Source organism: Heterocephalus glaber, unplaced genomic scaffold (assembly GCF_053883595.1).
Source record: "Heterocephalus glaber isolate CG9 unplaced genomic scaffold, H.glaber_assembly_v1.0 deba00001613, whole genome shotgun sequence".
Classification (NCBI taxonomy): Eukaryota; Metazoa; Chordata; class Mammalia; order Rodentia; family Bathyergidae; genus Heterocephalus; species Heterocephalus glaber.
Window position 1 is genome coordinate 33,122,670 of NW_028258384.1, and position 22,569 is coordinate 33,145,238.

At 35.4% G+C, this 22,569-nt stretch overlaps 1 protein-coding gene across 6 annotated transcripts in view; it reads right to left on the reverse strand.

The window, feature by feature from the left end:
• Positions 1-22,569, reverse strand: part of Morc4 (MORC family CW-type zinc finger 4) — a 102,690-nt gene that overhangs the window by 74,124 nt on the left and 5,997 nt on the right. For 2 of the 6 annotated variants that reach the window (XM_087196717.1, XM_021241574.2), the window contains exons 1-5: positions 16,775-17,611; positions 14,246-14,378; positions 13,805-13,933; positions 8,956-9,075; positions 7,002-7,102 (exon numbers count right to left, since the gene is read on the reverse strand). In XM_087196717.1, coding sequence (XP_087052843.1) covers positions 7,002-7,102; positions 8,956-9,075; positions 13,805-13,933; positions 14,246-14,378; positions 16,775-16,917 — 626 coding nt within the window. In that variant the 5' untranslated portion in view covers positions 16,918-17,611. Of the gene's footprint in view, positions 1-7,001; positions 7,103-8,955; positions 9,076-13,804; positions 13,934-14,245; positions 14,379-16,774; positions 17,612-17,694; positions 17,913-22,069; positions 22,203-22,569 lie in introns of those variants that run through there. The other 4 variants (XM_021241570.1, XM_087196718.1, XM_087196719.1 and 1 more) reach the window with 4 other exon arrangements.

Here is a 22,569-nt window from a genome sequence, read left to right on the forward strand (position 1 = left end):
AAATATTGTACAAGGTATAAAGATAACATAATAAAATTAGTTACTTGTCATTCACCATTTTGAAGTAGTAACAATAAGAAGGGTAGTTTGCTTGAAGCAGGTTTGGCTATTTCTCTACCTACTGGGTTATTTGCAAACTTTACAAATTTATATAATGCAAAGCTAACTTTGAAAATATTCCTAAATATGTGTACAAAACCTTGAGATGTCTGTATGACTGACTTACAAGTAAATGTGGGAAAAAAGAATGTGTGGAATACTGTAGAAATGCTGATCTTAAAAGCCTTTTCATAGCACTGGAGATGTGACTCAGTGGTGGAGCACTTGCCCAGCATGTGCATGGTCATGGGTTCAACCCCAGTACTAAAAAACCCAAACCAAAACAAACAACAAAACACTGTAAGAGCCTTTAGAAATTAATGGTTATGTTAACAGCCTTCTAAACAACATTAAGCTTTCAATCATAAATAAATTTATGTAAAATACAGTTTAACAGAAACTCAAAATATATACAGTAGGCCTGTTATGGAAGCCTACTGTCAATAAACATGAATTAAGTTTTTAATTGAAAATTAAAGTTTTTCAACTGATAGTTGAAAGATAAAATTAAAAGCTGAAGTTCTTCAACTAAGTTCTTTAACTGAAATTTGAAGAATTTAGGGAAGATAAACTCTTCTTAGGAGTCTTTAGTTATGTGATTTCATGCTATGGTTGCTCATATTATGTGATGGTCATCTTTTTATTCAGGGGTGTAAACTATATAACTTAGTGTTTAACAATTAATCTTGAGATTATGTAATTACTGTCATCATAAATTATATTTTACTAATAGTTTTGAAAGCATGTTAGCCTAACTTCTTCCTTCTAATTTGTTTTTAATCTTGAGATAGTACCTCTAACTCAGATATTTAGTTATTAAGTGAAGGCAAGTGTGTCTAATGATCTTCTGAATTGTCTCTTCCCAGAGGTACTAGTATCTGTTTACCTAGAAACCTTTCTGATTGAAGTAGAAGGAAGACAGTGACTTATTAAGGTTTTATGTTTTTGTGAATTTTATTTTCACCACTTGTCCAATAGTGGTCAGTTTGTAATGTTTATATAGTTACTCATTGCAATGTATATGTAAATGCCTTACATTTTATACTTTTTCTGTTGATGCAGACTATAAAATTTCTCATGAATGCAAAAAAGGAATATACAGAAAAGGAAATGAGAAAGGAATTTAAACATTTCACTACAAAAATATTAGCTAGACACAAAATAAGACAGAAATTTAGGAAGGGGGAAATAGCTGTAAGGCATATAGAAAACAAATGGCAAAATGACAGAAGTAAATTTCTCCTTATAAGTGAGTACTTTAAATGTGAATGGATTAAACTAAGATTCAGAAAAATATTATGTAATAAAAAGAATATAGCCAATTTTGGTACCCACAGATGAGGTGCTGCTGTAACTAATAAAAACATGGAAGCAGCTTTGGAATTGAAAATTGGCAGAGGCTATGAGAAGCATGACAGAAAAAGTCTAAAATGTTTTCAGCAGACTGTTAATAGAAATGTGGACATTAAATATTTCACTGGTGAGGGCTCAGAAGGAAATGGAATACAGTAGAAATAGCATAAATTGCTTTAGAGAAGGCTTAAATCATTGTAAACAGCCTGTTAGAAATATGGATGTCAAAGGCATTACTAATGAAAGTTCAGAAGGAAATGAAGAACATTTTATTGGAAAATGAGGGAAGGTGGTAGAAAGCTTATTAGAATCATGTTCTATAGGAATGCAGAAAATACAATGTGTAAATGATGAAACTGAAGTATTTAAATTAGGAGATCTCCAAGCAAAGTGTTGAAGAGCTGGGGTTCTCTGTCTTTTCATGTAAAATGCAAGAGGTAAGAAATAAATTGAGGGAGGAACTGCTAAGCAAAAATGAACAAGATTTGATGATTTGGAAAATTCCCAGCCCATCCAAATTCCAAAAGATGTTATAATTTTTTTATGGCTTGTATCTAGATGTTCTCCACAAAGCTTCATGTGCTCACAGGTGGGGCTTTTTGATGGTGATGGATCTAAGGTGTGTGAATGTGGCTTAAGGGTGTGATACAAGGATTAAAGGTATGTGATAACTAAACTGATTTAGCATAATTCTGGGTGTGGTTAATGGGGAGGCCCATTCTGAATGTGGGTGGCACCAAAGAAAAAGAGTGGCTTGCTGCTTGCTGCCTGATCCCTCCCTCCTGTTCTACCATGGTCTGTTTCTCTTCTGCAATGCCCCTCTACCATGCCATTCTGCCTTGGAGCCAGCCCACTATGGACTGAAAGCTCTACAAACTTGAGCCAAAATAAATCTCTCCTTCTCTAATGTTTGGGGTTGGGTATTGTCTCAGCAACAGAAAAAGTAACTAAGACAAATTTAGATACTGACTGTCAAGAAAGAATGCTCTATAGAAAAAGCTGCAGATGAGGTTGAAAAACCTTTTGGTAATATCTTGCTAAGATCAAAAGGTTCTCGAGAGTATTTGTTCACACAAAAGGCTTTTTGAAATGATTAAGTACATGACTCAGATCTCCACAGCTATCTCAGCTGAAGCCAAGAATAGATATTATCTAGGAAATATGTGTCAAGAGTCTTTTATTGGAAAATAAAAAATAAAAAGAGTCTCTTATTGGAGAGTGTGAATATTTGTAACTCAGGAAGAGCCACAAGGTTCTTGAGAATGGTATAAACACACACTCTTCTAGATTGGACTGAAAGGTATGGGAAGAGTACAAAATGAAAGAAGCCTGTTGGATCTAAACAATTCTACAGTCAGAAAACAGACTGATGAAACTACTCAGCTGCAAACACACGAATTTCATGAACAAGGTAATGATTTTGAGGGTGAAACCATAAGCCCAGAGGGCAGAGCTACAAGCTCCAGAGTTTAAATTCCCAGTCTCTGAAATGAAATTGAATTTGCCGAGCTGGATGTTTGAAATTGCTTGGTGATTCCTTTTTTTCTTCCATTTTCCTCCCACTTGACCTAGAATATGTCCCACTAATGTATCATGTCCCACTACTGTATTTTAGGTGTAAAATGGAGAGGGGGGGAAGAAGGAGGAGGAGGAGGAGAAGGAAGGAAGGAAGGAAGGAAGGAAGGGAGGAAGGAAAAGAAAAGAAGGGAGAGAGGGACGGATGGAAGCAGGAGGGAGACATCCAGAGATGGAGAGGAATTTTGCTCCAAGACCATCATACTCACAGTATCACCCATATGTGATTTAGATAATGAGACTTGGAACTTCTGAGCTGATGACACTTAGCTGAAATTTTCCACTCTCAGTTAACACTGTAATAGGGTGAACCTTTTAGAATGCTGGGATGGGGTGCACATTTCACATACAAAAAGTAAATCTTAGGAGACCAGAGGGCAGATTATGGTAAACAAAATAACAGTCCTCCAAAGATGTTATGACCTAATCCCTGATATTTGTGACTGTGTTAGGTCATATAGCAAGGGAGAATTAAGATTACAGATGGAATTAAGGTTAATCATCATCTGACCTTAAAATAGGAAGATTGTCCTAAATTATCCAATGAGATCACAGGGGTCTTTGAGAGTGGAAGAGTGAGGCAAAAGAGTCAGAATTAGAGGAGTTGTGATGACAAGAGTCAAGGTCACCAGAATGACACAATATGAGGAGAACTCAAGCCATCATTGCTGACACTGAAACTGGAGAAAGAAGGCTTTAGGCCAAGCAATACTGGCAGCCTCTAGAAACTGGAAAAGGAAATGGAGTCTCCCCTAACCTCCAGAAAGGAATACAGCTTGCCTTCACCTTGATTTTACCCAGTGAACTCTGTGTCAGACTTCCAAACTACAGAATTCTAAGACATAAGTTAGTGTTGTTTTAAGCCACTACATTTGTGGTAATTTGTTACAATACAAGACCCTTTCTATTGTTCATAGACTGGAGTTGAATGTCACTCTATTTCCCACAAAAATGTGAAATATCTCATGGCTTCTCCGTGAATTCATTATGTGTAGCTTGGCACATAGTTTAGGAATTGTGGTTCTAGGACAAGGATCAGAAAATTACAGCCTGGAGGCAAATCCCATCCATTGCCTGTTTTTGTGAACAAAATTATACTGGACACAAAGAGTCCATATGGCCTCAAAGCTCAAAATATTTACTTTCTGGTCCTTCTCAGAAAATGTTTGGTAGTTCCTGCTCTAGGATTTGGCCCTACTCTATCCATCTAACTTGATTTCCCTTCACTCCAGTGACATTCCTTTGTCCTCACTCCCATACTGCTACCATTATGAGTTCCTGTCGCTACCTTAGGTCATGTTACAACTCCATCCTGGAATTCCTTTCCTTCTTTTCTCTAAATATCTTCTATCATTTAAGGTTTATCTAAAGTCATACTTTTACCTAAAATCTACCCTATTTTACACTGTATTAGTTAAGTTTTAAATGATCAAAGAGTCATTTATTATTATCTAATTTGTTTCATATATGTGACAAAAAAGAAAGAAATCAGAAAGCAAGCAACTATGTCTTGAATTTCTTTGGAAAATTCCACAAGGCCTAGCCACGGTATTATGTACCACTGGAGTGCTCAACTAATATGTATTTCTTATGATGAACTTCATGTGAAAAATGTTTTGTTGCAGCTGAAATCTGATATCCATAAGTGTTAAAAATGATAATACAGATGATTTATTTATAGATATTCAAGCACTATAATTGCTGGGATTTCTTTTATGATTTAGAGTTTTGATATCCATAATACTCATAGAATCTGTTTTTCATAGCAACTTTCTCTAAACCCTCTTTCAAATTTCCATATTTTTATCTAAACACCCTTTCATTTTATGTAAAATAGATTGAGCATAAAACAGCAACAGGGCTGAGGGTGTAGCTCAGTGGTAGAGTGAATATGCATGGCCCTGGGTTAAATCCCCAGCATCAAAAAGGGGTGGAGCAATGTCAGAATTGGAAAGAATTATGCAAATGTATTATCCCCAAAACATTGTGTGCAGGGTAGTATTTAGTTCTTTATTTTTAATAAATTATGTGGCATATAGCAAGCTTCTTAAGCTAGAAATCCTATATGTTTAACTGAATAAATATTTGGAGTATCTCTTTTTTAGATTCTTGGCAATGACCTGAAACTCATCATACCAAAACTAGATATTGAAAACCAAGGGTCTAATGTGTCCAGAATTTGAAATGTAGATATGAGGTGGTAGGGTGGCAAAGATTATATAGAAATATGTTAAATAATTTTTAATATCTAACATTTAAATTTTACAAGTCTTAATTTTTAGGTAACCACCAGAAGTTCACTGCTCCTTTTACTCAAGAGAAAGAAAACGACTTGGCTTTGAGACTTCTGTTAAATCAATGTCATTTATACACTTGTACTCTTTTTTTTTTGGTACTGGGGATCAAACTCGGGTCCTTGCACTTGTGAAGCAGGCGGCGAAACCACTGAGCTAAATCCCCAGCCCTACACTTGTACTCTTAAGAGTCAAGTCTTGGTCAAAGATCTCCATTATAGGTCAGACTCATATTTATTGTTTTTTTGTTTTTGATTTTTGGTACTGGGGATCAAACTCGGGACCTTGTGCTTGCGAGGCAGGCGGTGGAACCACTGAGCTAAATCCCTGGCCCCAGACTCACATTTAAATGACCAATTTATTTAGACTGAGGGCACCTAGGTGCCATAACCACTGAATAGCCTGAATGACCAAAACCCAATTACACTGAAATTAATTTGGGGTTGCCATTCAAATACTTATCTCTTTGTCAAACATTAAACCTAGAGTTTTTATGGTTCCAGATAAATCGATATACAACATTTAATTAACTAACTTTATTATAGTTTTGGTTACACAAAAAGAGATTTGAGAAATTATTTTTCTCCCACTCTAAGAAAAAGTTTTCAACTGTGACATCAAAAGTTTTCAACTGTGAGGCTGGGGATTTAGCTCAGTGGTTTCGCCACCTGCTGCGCAAGCGCAAGGACCAGAGTTTGAGCCCCAGCACCAAAAAAAAAAAAAAAAAAAGTTTTCAACTGTGACATCAACTATCCTCGTGACTTTTTTCCATACTTCCAGGACACCCTGTGCCTTTTTCTGGCCTTACATGTATTTCCCTCCACTTAGAATGTCCTTCTCCTATTTATCCACTTAAAAAACTTCAACTTTTCCTTCAAGTTTAAACTCAAATATAATCTGACTTGTGAAGCCTTCCTTGATTCCTTTAGGTATATTTAAAAGTTCTCCCCATTTTGCATATGTGTCTCATTAACAAAATTATTTTGTAGATATATAAGTTTCTCATTGGTATATATCTTATCACACTCATTCATAGGCATCAAGGACTCTTACTTCATACCTCACATATAGGCAGTATCTCTTAATACTTGATGAAAGAAGGAATGAATGATCCTTCCTTCCCAGAGTTTTTAAAAATATCTCTTCTAACTTGGCTTTCATAACTCCTTTCTTCAGCTCATAAAAATATCCCTACTGGTTCAGATGCAATGTCAAGTTCCTTTCTGATCCTTAACCTGTTTGTCTTCTCTAGTTAATCAAAATGCTCCCATGAAAGCACACATCTTTCTTGCTGTTCCAATACTTTCTTCTAAGTCTATTTACTGAATTCAACAAAAATTTTTGGAACACACTTCAAAAAATATCCCCCAACATACTTAGTATTTTCAGATCCACTCATGTTTTTAAATCAAAATCAATAAGGCTCTTTATTTTACCAAATGACTGTGTTCTTGCTATAATTTGTAAAGGTAAGATTTATCTCAACTGGACTTACATATGAAATGAGTAAGCTTTAATTTAAAAATAAAATAATTTTATCTCTAATCTTGGACAACAGACCTCAAGTAATTCTCAGTTAAGTTATTCAGCTGGTTTTTAGAGATGGTTGTGGAGGTTTCAGAGAATAGAATCACATCTGAAAAAATTAATCAGAAACACCTCAGGTTGGCAATGACTCACCGGTACTCCTTGGTGTACTCAAAATCTTGTTTGTTATAGGCAGGTTTTAGGAAATTGCACTCAATGACTCCAATTACTCCCATTCCTTCTCCATGAGTTGGCTTAGAAGAAAAATATTAATTTCAACACTTTACTGTTGACTGCCTAAAGTCATTTCCTTTTTTTTCTAAACAATAATAGAAAGGTTACATAATGTTTATGGGCAAAGGAAGGCTATCAAGATCTAGAGAAACACTCAGAATGTACTTCAATACATTGCAAGTATTGTATAGAACTAGAAACTAATAAATTCTAAAGCAGAGATTTCCAATGACTCACTTATCTCTAGGATTATTTAAGGACTAATAACTATTTCATTCACACAACCTTCACTTTCATCTGTTTTATATTCTAGGGTTTCCTAAGAGTTCTTTTGAATAAAGAATTAGGCTGTTATAAAAATCAAGATTATATACTGCTCTTTGTAAGAAACAAATGAAACTTCATCTGGAAAAAATTTTATGTCATCATCAAGTTCTCACACTATCTATTAAAGTAAGCATTTTCCTCAGATATACAGGCTACCCAACAACCACCAGAAAATCAGATTTATAGTAATTATTAATGATAAGTTGATATAAGACGTTTGGGAATTTAAACAATTTTTTTTATGCTTTAATGGAAAGAACTGAGTTAAGGTGTAATTATAGACTGTCACACAAGCATGAGTTGTCTTAAGATGTGTAAAAAGGGAAAAACCCAAGATAGGCCAAAAATTAGCTATCTTTATGTAAATATCCTCCTATGTAATATAAAGCAGGCTATCATTTGTTGTGCTTTAGCATCTAATCTGTAGGGAATGAAAGGGATAGGGCCAGGGATTTAGCTGAGTGTTTCTGCTGCCTGCCTCACAAGTGCAAGGTCCCGAGTTCAATCCCGGGTACCCCCCGCCCCCCAAAAAAGGGATACTTGTGAAAATTATCACTTTAAATCATCATTAAACCATTAAAAATATTGGTAACATTTATATAGTTTTATTTATAAAATATTTTCACATAATTTATCCCAGTTAAATCTTTCTCTTTTTTCCAATTTTTATTAGTACATGTTTGCACCACATAATGATTACATTCCCATACAGAGTTGGTACTTTACATGTACATAGCACAGCAGTTAAATCTTTTAACTCTGAGGTAGAGAAAGATTAATATTGTTTCCATATTACAGGTAGAAAAATTGAGCCTCAGAAAAATTAAATAGTTTATCCAAGGCTATAGCTTGTAAGAAGAACATCCTATACTCAACTCTTGGTCTTCACCACCAAATTTTTTTTTCCTTAAATTCTTTTATTGGTACACTTTAGGTAATACAATACATTTACATTTATCATTGGGTGCTTGTACCTGTACATGATGTAGCTTGGTTCTTATTTTTTCCCCATTACCTGTGAGCCCTTCCCTATTTACATAGGCTTTGTTTCCATTTTTTTCTTTTCTCAAGGATTAAAATGATTAAAACGACTAATTGATAATTTGAAATAGGAAGAAAAGCTCCAAAGGGGTAGGGGAAGAGGGAGGGGAAGGGAAAGGAAAGAAGGGAAAGGAAAAATTCACCACCAAATTTTATGCCACCTTCTATTACTCCTTATTATCTCCCTAAGATAATAGAGCTATCTTACAACTAATAAGCTGATGCACCTGGCAAAGTTGCTGGCATTCTAACTCTCTCTTTTATTAACAGCCACCTAGCAAATACATTTTAGTGAAGTTCCTGGTTTAGTATCTGTGAAGAATGAAAAGTAGCACAAGTTTTTCTACACAAAATGGCTCACTGGTAACACAGAATTCCAGTATCAGAATTTAACAACCATCATGAGATGGGAATAAAAATCATTAATGAATCTATCCTCTTTACAAATTTTAAACTCTCTTCCTACAATATTTAATCTTCTATGACAAATAAACAAAGCACTCACCTTTACCTGGCATCCCACCTTCTCAAAAGACTTTATGAGCCGGTTGTTATGATACATCATTACTCCAAAGTGGTTACTTTTCTTGCAAGAGAATCCAAAAGTGATTCTCACTTGCTTATTCTAATAAAGTCATTAAGGAGACAAACACCAGGGGCTTTAGCAGACAAAATGTTGTATTATAGCAAAACACACGAAATGTCATTGGATATAAATTGGTAACTTTCTAGAGGGAATTAAAAAAATCTGTAGCATAAAAAAAATCTGTAGCAATAATATTTTTAACCATTGACCAAGTAATTCTCTTCTTAGGAATTTATTCCACAGAAACTTCCAGAGAAGTCCACAAAGTTTTATGAGTTATAAAGATTTTTTCACTTAATTAAAAAATAGAAAAACAAATAATTTAAATGATTGACTAAAAGGGAATGATTAGATAAATGTGGGTAAATCCACATGGTCCATTATTCAGCTCTTCAAATCATATCTTTGAAAAATATTTGAAAAGATTAGGAAATGCTCATAATAACAAGCACTATCTAAAAACATATATACATAAACACGCATATATAATATATATAAATATGGATGAATAGAAAAGACTATAAGAAAATATACCAAAATGCCAGTAGTGATTGAACAATTCATAAATAATCACAAATCTTCCTTAAACCTTGTCAGTTGCTAAATTTGCTGCTAGGGCTCACAGGTTCTGATAAGAGTTGTATGTGGTACAGTAGAAATCCACTCACTTATATGCAATATGGTAAGTCCTACTAACATACAAAATACAATGAAAACAAAAGCAATAAGACCAAAATCATAGCCAGGTGTTGTGCCTCTAATCCCAGCACTCTGGGATATCACTAAGGAACAAGGAATGGGAGTATACTGGGGTAGAAAGCTCTCCAAATTAGTATGAAGAAAAAGAACAAAGTGGGGAGCTGGATATGGTGGCACAAGCCTGTAATCCCAGGGTTCAGGAGGCTGAGGCAGTGGGATCACCGCATGTTAGAGATCAGCCTGGGCTACATAGTGACAAGGTCAGCCTGACTACAAACTGAGACCTTGTATCAAAAAAAAAAACAAAACACCCCAAAACAAAACAAACAAAGAAGAGAAGTCTTTGATAACGGAAGAATAAATAAATCAATATCAGTGATCTTAGTGAAATTCTATTAGAAATTTCATTTTACTTATGCCTATATTGAATTTGTTTAACCCAAACTCTAATATGGGAAGGCAACTAGTTTGATGGGGATGGGGTAGAAGAGTTGAGGTATGTATAAAATACATGCATAGAAATTGGCCTGATAGAAACCCACAAAGGAAGAAGCTGGAAACAGAAATGTGACATATTCTAAAATAGTTGCTAGAAAACACTTCTTTAGACTGGCTCTGTTACATCTATAACACTAATATCCCAGACCATATAAGGTGCTATTATAACTAACTTGTTGGGTTTGTTTAGGGCTTTAAAATAGTTTCTTAGTGGCGAAGGTATGTGTTTCTAAAAAGGAGAAAATCAATCTACTTCTGAGTAAAAATCACTTCATTTTTAAGAATAGGAACAACAATTTCTAATTTTCAGTCAGGCAAAGGGAGACAAAGATAATTCCTTTGATAGAGAATATACAGTGTGAACACATTTCTTAGGACAAGATGTGTGCTTGGTTACTGGAAAATAAAAAAGTAATTCTTCATAACTGCTTATGATTTCTCAGCCTTTCAAACACTTTTTTTTTTGCTCAAAAAATCATCAATGAAGATTCCATAGTTTACCTTAAGATTTTATGTAATATCTGAAAACCATTCCCAGTGCAATAAGTAGCTGATGGTTGAAAATCCACATCAATCTTGTTAACCATTCATTTCTCCCTAGACAAACTAACCTTTAATATCCACTCTCCTAACTCCCATCAATATCTGTGCTTGACCCTAATACAGCAATAACTCTATACCCAAAAGATTAACAAATTCTAGTCAACATTACATTTGAATCAATGTATATATGACAGAATTCTAGTACAAACCAAATATGATGTAGATTTATTTCTTAAGGCTCAGATTCTCAAACCTGGCTGCTCACTGGAAAAAGCTGAAGGCTTTAAAATAAATAAATATTTCTTTTAAAAAATATTTCAGAAGTGAGCATGGTGGTGCATGCCTATAATTCCAGCACTCTGGGAGGTGAGAAAGGAAGATCACAAGTTTGAACACAGCCTGGGCAATTCAGTGACTTAGCTAGACCTTGTCTCAACATTTAAAGAAAAAGGACCTCAGAGACTGAAGATGATATCAGAAAATGGACAGACATCCCCTGATACTGGGTAGGAAGGATTAATATAGTGAAAATGGCCGTACTTCCAAAACTGCTATATAGATTCAATGCAATTCCAATTGAGATCCCACAAGCATACTTCACGGACCTTGAGAAAACAATCCAAAAATTCATTTGGAACAAGAAGAGACCCAGAATAGCAAAAGCAATTCTAGGTAACAGAGACATGGCAGGGGGTATCACAATCCCCAACCTGCAACTCTACTACAAAGCTACTGTGATAAAAATAGCATGGTACTGGCAAAGAAACAGACCTGAGGACCAGTGGAACAGATTAGAAGATGCGGAAACAATGCCAGACACACTCAGCCATCTTAACTTCGATAAAGGAGCCAAACACCTTCACTGGAGGAAAGATAGCCTCTTTAATAAATGGTGCTGGAAAAACTGGGCTTCAACTTGCCAAAGATTAAAACTAGACCTACATCTCTCGCCATGCACTAAACTAAAATCAAAATGGATTAAAGATCTAAATATTAAAATAGAAACTCTGAACCAGTTGGAACAGAAGTTAGGTAGAATTCTTGAAGACATCGGTGTAGGAAAAGATTTTATGAACAAAACCTCAGTTGCCCGTGAACTAGCACAAACAATCAACAAGTGGAATCTCTTCTTATTAAAAAGCTTCTGCACAGCAAGAGAAACCACCAGCAGTGTGAAGAGACAACCCACAATGTGGGAAAAAATCTTCACCTGCTTTTCCTCAAAGGTCTACTATCTCAAATCTATAAAGAACTTAAAAGATCAGACCTCCCAAATTTAAAGACCCAATTGAAAAATGGGCATCTGAAATGAACAGACATTTCTCAGACAAGGAAGTAGAAATACCAAATAAATACATGAAAAAATGTTCAACATCACTGGTCATTCGAGAGATGCAAATGAGAACAACGCTGAGATTCCACCTCACACCAGAAAGAATGGCTGCCATCATGAAATCAACCAATAACAAATGCTGGCGGTGCCGTGGGGAAAGAGGAACACTTCTCCACTGCTGGTGGGAGTATAGACTGGTGCAACCACTGTGCAAATTAGTATGGAGATACCTCAAAGAACTAAGACTGGAATTGACCCCGCTATTCCACTGCTGGGGATCTTCCCCATAGAACTGAAAGAATCATACTACAGTGATATATGTGCACCCATGTTCATAGCAGCACAGTTTGTAATAGCTAAAACTTGGAAACAGCCCAAATGCCCATCAACTGGAGACTGGATAAAGAAAATGTGGTTTTTTAAATAAAATGGAGTACTACTCAGCCACAAAAAATGAGAAATTAGAGACATTTATAGCTAAGTGGATGCACATTGAGGCAATACTCTTAAGTGAAATAAATAGGACACACATGTATAAATACTGAATAGTGTCTCTGGTGTGAGAAACTGAAAGTGTAAATAAGGACTAAAATGTATAATAGGTAATGTGAAATAGGAAGAAAAGGGGCAAAGGGGAAGGAAGTGAGAGGGCTAGGGGAAAGGAAAGAAGGGAATGGAATATGAGAAAATGGAAAAATAGGAACAAAATCTTTGTAAATAGGGAGGGATGGAGGGGTTGAAGGGAGGGCTGGGCAAGGGTGAAAAATAAGAACCAAGAGAGATTATGTAAAGGTGCACATTTCCAATGATGAATGTCATCATATTGTATTCCTAAAATGTACCAATGATTAGAATGAATAATCGATAATGCAAAATATGAAGAAAAGGTCCAAAGCGGTAGGGGTAGTGGGAGGGGCAGGGGCAGGGGAAAGGAAAGAAGGGAAAGGAAAATGATGTGAAATGGAAAAAATGGAAATAACATCTTTGTAAATAGGGAAGGGTGGAGGGGGTGAAGGGAGGGCTAGGAATGGGGAAAAAATAAGAACCAAGATGTATCATGTAAAGGTACAAGTTCCCAATGAGAAATGTAATTGTGTTGTATACCTAAAATGTACCAATAAAAGAATTTTAAAAAAAAAAGAAAGAAAAAGGACCTCGGGTTCTATCCTCAGTACAGAAAGAAAGGAAGGAAGGAAGGAAGGAAGGAAGGAAGGAAGGAAGAAAGAAAGAAAGAGAAAGAAAGAAAGAAAGAAAGAAAGAAAGAAAGAAAGAAAGAAAGAAAGAAAGAAAGAAAGAAAATCTACTGAACCAGAATCTCCAAAATATCGGGTTCTTAAGAGTTTCAACGTGGTTTTTTTCCATTTTTTGGTGTTTTGAGACAGGATCTGCCTGTGTAGTTCAGGGTGGCCTTGAACTCACTATGTAGCTCAGGCTGGCCCCGAACTCATAGCAAACCTCCTACCTTAGCCTCCTGAGTGTTGGGATTATAGGCGTGCACCACCACGCCCAGCTCCATGTGGTTACTAATAAAAGTAGAACATAGATTGACATTGAAGAAATCCTTTTTCAAGTACAGTATAATATTTATGTAACATACAATTCTGAATTAGAAAAAGCAAGTTTTTGTTTTTTTGTGCCAATCTCGAAATATAACCCTGCAATGAAAAAGTCAACTACATGAAGCTATAAGGATACTGTAAAGGTAGGCTTATATATATCATATCCTACATTGGACAAGGTCTTGGCAATCATCTGGGTAGTCACCTTCTTTTGACGCAGAAAAATTTTCATCCGTGGCTTCATATATAGAATACTACAAAATGCCTATGGAACAGTGAAGAGAAGGTCATTATGCCATATTGCCAGTTGTACTGATATCCCCATAAAACACTGCTAGCTAAGTACATCTCTTCTGGACAAAGATATGGTTCAGTTTCTATACCTTGTCACATTATGTCAACTACCACACTAAAAATGCTGCTGACTATGTTAGCTAAACTATCTGAATGGAGATCTAAAAAGGAACCCTAAAAGGTTGTCATCTTTATATAACTGTACTTCAGTTTTCTTCTATAATATTTTCATGTTATAGGAAATCTTACCTCTCATTGTTGAAGAAAAGCAACCCTTACTCACCCGTAAGGAATACTCTGTTTCTGGCAGCTCAGAGGCAATGCCATCAGTCTCTTTTTCTTCTGCATCAATGTCTGATATCAGGATATCATATTGATCTGTATCAAAGTCTAACTCAGACTTTCCATCTTTGTTTCTGGGTAAAAGAAACAAGTACCAATCTAACAAAAACTTGTTCCAAAGGACAAAAAAGCACTAGGAACCCAAGAGAGAAGAAACAATATGAGCCAATATCAGGTATGTTTTGTTCTCCCCTGACCACCATTGCAAAGAAACTATAAACCATTTAATTTGTGGATCACACATATTTAAGGCATTTCTGGTCTAAACAAATCTATTATGCTTCATAGTGGCAGTGATGCCAAATTTGTAAGAAAAGAAAATATTTGAAAATTTCTGTAATTTGATAAATCAAATGGATGTCAGCTAGCTTCAAACAGGCTCTTAAAATAGATCCCAACTTTCTGGGTATTGCTGGATAAGTAGCTCAGTATTACTTTCCCCAAATGAACAGATGAAACAAAATCTACTTCTACTAACTTCAGCAATAGTATAAGGACTAATGAGAAACTAATACTTCCCCAGATCTAATCAATTATTTTAAAAGAAAAAAAATCACAGAAACAGTATGTATTTACTAGTCCTCAAGAGCATGATTTATGGAATTAGTATTTAAATATAACAGCACTGATATTAGCACTTAAATATAATAGCACTGATATTCATAAGAACCTTTTTTTTTTGGTACCAGGGATCAAACTTGGGACCTTGTGCTTGGAAGGCAGGCAGTGGAACCTCTGAGCTATATGCCTGGCCCCATAAGAACCTTTCTTATACCTATAATCTTTTGTGGTCACTTAGCATTGGTCCATTCTAACACCCTGAACTACATCATTAACCACTGCCAGGGAAAAAAAGATAAGGCCCATCTTTGTTCCTGGAAAAACTCAAAACAAATGATGGGTCATACAGAAAATGTTAAGTATCAGAACAACAGTTCTAAAAATTTGCTCTGTGGAACAGTAGTTCCTGGAGATAAATAAGAAATAAATAAAAGTTGTATGATCAAATAAAACAGAAAAAAGACCTCAGAGTAACCTCAATTGATACCTCTGTCATACTTTAGGCTCCACAAGCTCAAAGCTGCTGTGTTAAAAATTCAGCTCTATTCTCAGAACTGAACCAAGGCTCCTGTTGCATGTGGCCTATAAAAAGCCCAGGCCATTGTAATAGTATAGTCCGGATTTTCCAGGATAATCCTGATTCTCACTACCCCACTCTACTCTACCACATATACGCTGAGATAGTTCTCTGACTTCCATGCCCCTCATCTTCCCCATCCAAGAGAAAGAGGTCTGAAATTAGGAAATACTACATACTATATTGCTCTCTTAAGTATTTTCAATGCAAATTAGCATATAAAAGCCTGAAAAGACTTTAACCAAAACAATACAGTAGGCTGTCAGCTTTTCCCAAATTTGACCACACAATCCTTTTTTTCTATAACACCCAGCACCATAAAACTGAGAAACAATGTACAAAGGAAAAAATCTCCTTAATATGTGTAAATCTTTGGAAATCCCTCAGGAAATTGATCCTTTGTAATACAAATTATATTACAGTATTGAGGCTTTCCTAGCAGGACACAAGGAAGATCTTTGTGGGTTCTCCTTACTTTTTCTTTTTAATTGCTAAGTATTCTTTGTATAAATCAGTATTGCTTAGTTTTACTCAGCTAAGAAACAAGACAAAATGCTTGGCTTAAGTGGAAAAGGAAAAATGAATATACCTAATATTCTGTTCTATTAAACATACCAGTAACACCTCTATTTTATATGAAAGGCTTTGAGGTTTTTAGTGTTTAGGTTTTATTCCATTTGGCATGACAAAATTAAACAAATAATACATCAGAGAGTATTTCTTGATTGTTTTATTAGCTCTAAAGAAACAATCTTAAGATAGCCTCATTATAGACAAAATTGTTCTGCTTCAAGGATTTTGGCACTTTTACTCTAGCCACTCTAAAAGCACTACACAGAGGTCCTTTTTATAAAGATCATGTTTTGCTACTCTAATATCTCTTTCTCATACATCATTATTGTTAAACATATAAAATAGCTATCATTTACCAATGTCAAAACAAAGTTCACAATATGAAATAGGTATATCTATAATGGATTCTGGGGATGTTAGGATAACATTGCATTATCTTTTTTTTTCTTTTTGGTACCAGGGATGGAATTAGGGACCTTGTGCTTGAAAGGCAGCTGGCTGAACCACTGAGCTAAATCCCTGACCCAACATTGCATTATCTTATCTGTGGCAATAGCCCCAGGGTATGGATGTTTTCACCTTAAATGCATAGCATTTATCAACAAGAACCCCTATCTCAAACATTACTAAGAGAAAGTTAAGCTATGAGATAGAAATATGTAACAAAATTTATCTACTCTCTTCTATAAAGATTTCTTAAAATGTGCTTCCTCATAATACCTTTGCTTATCAGAATCTACCACTCTTGGAATACTATACCTTCGGATGTTCCAAATGAGAACACGAGTGCCTTTTTTGCCTGGGATGGCATCAAACTGGGATAGCAGGTCGTTTTCACTGTTGAAAATTGAATAGTTCAAGATGGCTTCTAGACTGGGCAAGGAATCCTCAGTAATAATCATTTTTTGTAAAACCAAATGCAGTCAAAGAAAAATTATTATTGTAAGATGCTACCAGGAAGGAAAAGCACCTTTTGGGTTGCATGTTTAGACACAAAAAATATATAGACATTAAATATGGGCATTACTGCTACAGAAGAAAGGAAAAGGGGAAAAGGAAAAAATGGAGGTTGTAGAGGCAAATATCAAAATCAGTTACACCTGCAAAACACAGCCTCAAAGATGCAGTGTAAATAAAGATAGTGCTATATTTATGAGAAAAGATCAAGTGCTAAATTTTTAAACTATTTGGAAGCAATAAGTTCAAATCCTAACTGCTATGCTGCTCCCATCAAAACAATCTGATATCTAACAGAAATAATAGCTTGTCTAGGTATAGGAAAATGAGCTATTCTGCTATCAGATAAACTACAAATAGTATTTTTTAGGAACATAAACACAAATGTAGCTAGCCTTAGGGGCAAGAAAAGAGAAGGCCCTGGAAACTACCATGGGATAGTTGGAAAGATACCACACATAAATCAAACTGTATAACAATGAAAATTTCAATATAGCAAAAGCATCTCTAAGCTTCTATCAATGGTCCACTTACTTTAAAAATATTTAATACAGAAAATTCCAGTTAAACTTAAGACATTTGAGTACCTCTTTATATATGAAAACTTATTTGAAATACATGATATCAAAAGCACTAGATTTGACCTGAAAAAAGAAGTTTTTGTCAAAATAGTCAGATTAGACTGATTTTTAACCAACATTCTCCATTTCCAGAAAGGATATTGTTTTGCTGGTTGAATGGAACAATTGGTACAATAACTGCCTGGGCCTGGACACATTCCAGATAAGTCTGTGATAGGAGTCCAACAGTGAGAGTACCCCCATTCTTGGTGAAGACAAGAGCATCCTTTCCTAGCCGCATGGAGCCTGACTTGAAACCATTACCAAAGACCCCGATGGGACACTGGCTCTTCTTTATTACTTTATCTGTAAAGCCAAAGCTGTAATTATAAAAGAAAAGAGAAATCTGAAGAAGGAAATCAGGAAGGTTAAAAAGCATCCTAAGCTACGTTACAGGCCAAATGTTTAGTTTACACATGAAGAACATTTGTACAAGTTCCTCCTTTTTTATTTCTTATGGTATTCCAGGAAAAAATATTAAGTTTAAAAACATAGGAAATTATCACTGGGGTAATGGCATTGATTTTCCTATGCGGTTTATGTGTAAACAGTTCCACTTCCTTAGAGTCACACTTTCAAAAATGTAAAGAAGGACCACATTTTCACTGGATTAACAAAGACAGCTAGAAAAGGCCTTGTGTAGCTAGCTGCCTTCTTGTCTAGATAAAATGGCCCTAATTCCTAGAAGTGAGAATAAGGTTCACAGGGTAGTTACCTAGAGAGAGTAACAAAAGTATCCAATAGTGGCACTAACCAAAGGTACTAGACTGGGGATCTCCTAACCTGGTTATGCCTAGAAATTGGAAAGACAGAGATCATGTATTTTTTTGGTGGGGGGAGGAGACAGGGTCTCGCTATGTAGTTCAGGCGGGCCTTGAACTCACAGTGATCCTCTTGCCTCAGCCTCCCAAGTGCTGGGATCAGAGGTGTGTGCCACGGCCCTAGGCGTGATCGTGTAAGTATCTTGATAATTTTAACTCTCTACCCAAATGACGAACCTTTCAATCCTTACCCTTTGCTCCATCTGCTGGGAGAGTTCACTGGAATATGACCAAAAGATAAAAATAGGTAGTTCTGTCTCTGAATGTCTGCAAACAGCTGCAGTATAAAATCTCTCTTGTTCTATTAAGGGCCTTTCACTGAGTCACCTCAGCAAACTCTGTAGCCTCTTATAATCAGCTTAATCTGGGAGTCAGAACCTTTTCCTTCCTTTTATTTTCCATCCAAACACACACCAAAATAATAGAAACTAAAAAATTCAAAGATACAAAATCTAGAAAATTATGATCTTTCCTTTAAATCTTTCTTCACATCAAATACAACTATTTTTAAGGATTCTTTCTTTCCAGACTAATTTTAAAATGATGCACACTATCATGTATTCAATTAGTATTTATTGAGCACTTACCATGTGCTATGCATTGTGGTAAGCACTAGAAATACAATTGTTACTAAAAGAGACATGACTCTTGTCCTCACAGCTTATAGTCTAAGGAAGGATTTCATAAGAGAGATTAGACACTTATGCAACATCAATAAAATAGACTCTGTATGCCAAACTGTGCAGCTTAGTCTTGGCTTTTCTCTTCCAAGCAAAGACGACTGATGCACCTGTTTTCCATTTCCTACAGGCTGTGGTTTTTTAAGAAAGGGAACCACTTTTCAATTTTCTATCTCAAAGTATTATGAAATAATACAATTTTGTCCTTTAAACTAGGTAATTTCTCCTACAAATAAATGTAATGACAGGGAAAGGTAATTTCTAGGGAAGTAGTCCTTCAAAAATCCCTAAAGAGCACTGAGTTAGTACTGTCTGTGAGCCCTAGTATTCCAGGAATAGACTTATAAATTGGTAAGATTCAGACATTCTCATCTTACTTATGTGGAAGAATTAGCTAGGAAAGGGGGGGTGTTGTTATGTGGATTAAATTATATACTGTATGCAAACTGTGTTCATTATACTATTCAAACCTTTTAAATTTAAATTTTTATTTTATTTTATTTTTTGGTACTGGGGATCGAACTCGGGACCTTATGCTTGACAGGCAGGTGGTGGAACCACTGAGCTAAATCCCTGGCCCTAAGTTTTTATTTTATTAGTACATGTTTGTAGTACATGAAGTTTATATCCATCTCAGGAAACAGGTACATGTACATGACACAGCTTGATTCTTTTTAAATCCTCTTTCCCTTTCCATCCACCTCCCTTCCTCTGCCTCTAAATCCCCTTTCCCCAAACTTAAATTTTCTTTTTTTTTTTGAGACAGGGTTTCACTATGTAGTCCAAGTTGGCATCAGACTCTTGGCAATCCTCCTGCCTCAGCCTCCCAAGTGATGAGATAATAGGTGTGTGCCACCATGCTCAGCTCCAAACTTTAATTTTAAACTAACTGTAGAAATCATCCTGAGAATTGTCGTGTGCTACTCCATACCTCTATTTTAGATACAGTGTCACATCTAAAACTCAGAAGTCTTGATACATAGGAGTCTTATCTACCATATGAAACAAATATATATGGTTATTTGAACTCGTGGCAATCCTCCTGCCTCAGCCTCCTGAGTGCTGGGATTACAGGTGTGGGCTACCATGTCCGGCTCAATTATTTTAAAAGAAGTTGAGGTAAGTGGAGTTCTTGGTAAGAAGTTAGCATGACTAAATTATCCTTCATATTTCACTTTAAATGTTTCACAGTATCCTTTTTTGATTCCCTAGGCTAGATTAGATTCCTCTGTTCTATATTCTCAAAAGAAACTCTACTCTTCTTTATAGACTTCCCCCTGGGTAGAACAGCCTATGTAGTTGTATTACTAGTGAACTTTTCTTTCTCACTAAACTGTCAGCGCTTTGAGAGCAAGGATTTCTATTTGGTTCTCAAATTTATTTTCCAGTATTTTGCACATAACACTCAGTAAGAATTCATTGAATGGATACGTGTGTGAATATGGAACAAAAATTGTTGTAATTATTTAAAAACCATCCTCTTCTTTATTCCAACCTTATAACCATACCAATTTTCACATATATAGTTCCACAGACAAATAGAAGGTGATTAGATTTGCTGAGCCTACTGTTTGACACCCATGTCACTGGGATAAGGCGTAGTGGAAAGGAGTAATTAAGAAGATAATTGATTTTAGGGGAAAATTGATAATTGCTTTTAGTACATACTGAACTAAAATTATCTTTTAAAAAAAATTTTGGTACATGTTTACAGTACATAATGATTATGTTCATCATTGGGAACTGGTACATATACATAACATGTCTTAATTTTTTTTTATATTTAGGAGATAAAATTGATTCTATAAGTTAAAAGATAGGACCAACTCTCTACTTTCACCAACATACTAGTTACATTTTTGTCTCAATTCTAGAGGCTTTCCTCAAACATTCTTCTAATTAGGAAAAGTTTGAGACACAAGTATACATACTGCTGAGCAGTAAAATATAACCACTTATTTTGAGCAAATTTCATTTTGTTTCTTTGATGGATCAAAGGAATTTCCCTACAGTGTTATTGATTTAGAATTCCTTCAAAGAGCACTATGACCAAGCGAATTTGTTTTCCATTTCTAGGTTTCTGAGCCCTTTCCCTCCTCCTCAACACCCCTCCATTGTTATTTGTGCTTCACACACTCTAGTGCGGGAAGCCACATGGACAGTAATCAACTTCATCTTCTAAAAAGGAAGAGAGAAGGAAGGAGTTGAGGAAACACTCATTTTGCACTGAATGATATGTGAAGATAATACAGTACAAATTTACATTCTCAACTACAAACCTTTTAAAGTAATTAAGTGGATTGAGAGTGGCAATAGAAATTTGTCACCAGCTTTAACAGAAGAATTTCCTAACTTTGCAATTCCACTGTAAAATTTTCAAATATTATATGTGTAAATGTCTTGTATTTATCTTTTATGAGGTTTGATTATACTTGGGCACCTTCATGGTTCTGATCCACCAATCATCCCAACTCCAATACTTCTGATTTAAGAGTGAGTTTTGGTTAATTAAGCATTGGAGGTTTCAGATTGGTGAAAGTCCCTAGGTCTTTATACTTGCTGTTCTTCTTGCCTGAACTCTCATTCTTTGCTCCCTGCTGCTTTCTATCTACTTAAATTCTGCTCACTCTTAGATCTCAGCATAAATACCATTTCATCTTGGAGGCTTTTATTAAACTCTAGCATCAGATTAGGTCCCCTGTTGACTCATCCCATGTATTCTATGCTTTCCTATCATACTTATTATGTTTTATTATGATCACTTGATTGTCTAATTGTTTGAATTTCCAGCTAGACTGTAAGTTCTGTGAGGGCAGGAACAATGTCTGTTTCATCATCAGTACCCTGGCACTAAGATATGCTTAATAAATATTTGTTGAGAAAATAAAAGGAAAGTAAAATATTAAAGAAAATAATTAAGCTTTAAATAGAATTTAGGAGCTCAAGATAAGAGAAAGAGAATGAAGACATTTTTACCTGAGCATTCGGTGAAGTTTGTGAGGTGTCATCCCACATCCATCATCAGTAAAGGTCAAACAAGATTTATTCTTGACCTCCTCAACATCTATGAAGACCGTCCTGGCTGATACATCTGGATCTACAGCATTATCTGTAAAAGGTAGAAATCTGTGGTATTAGATCCCCCTTCCAATATTCTATCAAAATCTCTAGTTCAGTGCCCACATGACATGGAAAATTGTCCTTTATTCCCCTCACATGGATGTCCCAGAAGTTAAGTGGGGGGCATTAATGGTATTGCATTTACTGAGAGAGAACAATAGATATGACAGAATTATGTAGCTGATTTCTAGATTTCATATGACTGATTTGGAATCTGCCTTTATTCCTTTAAACTTTAGGGTCTGTGGGAAGAGTACTCCTATTTATAAATCATTTTGCTCTGATTTTGCTTTATTCTTGTCTTTTAGCTACTTTACTACTCATGAACACATAAAGGGTGGCTACAAAGAAAGGTT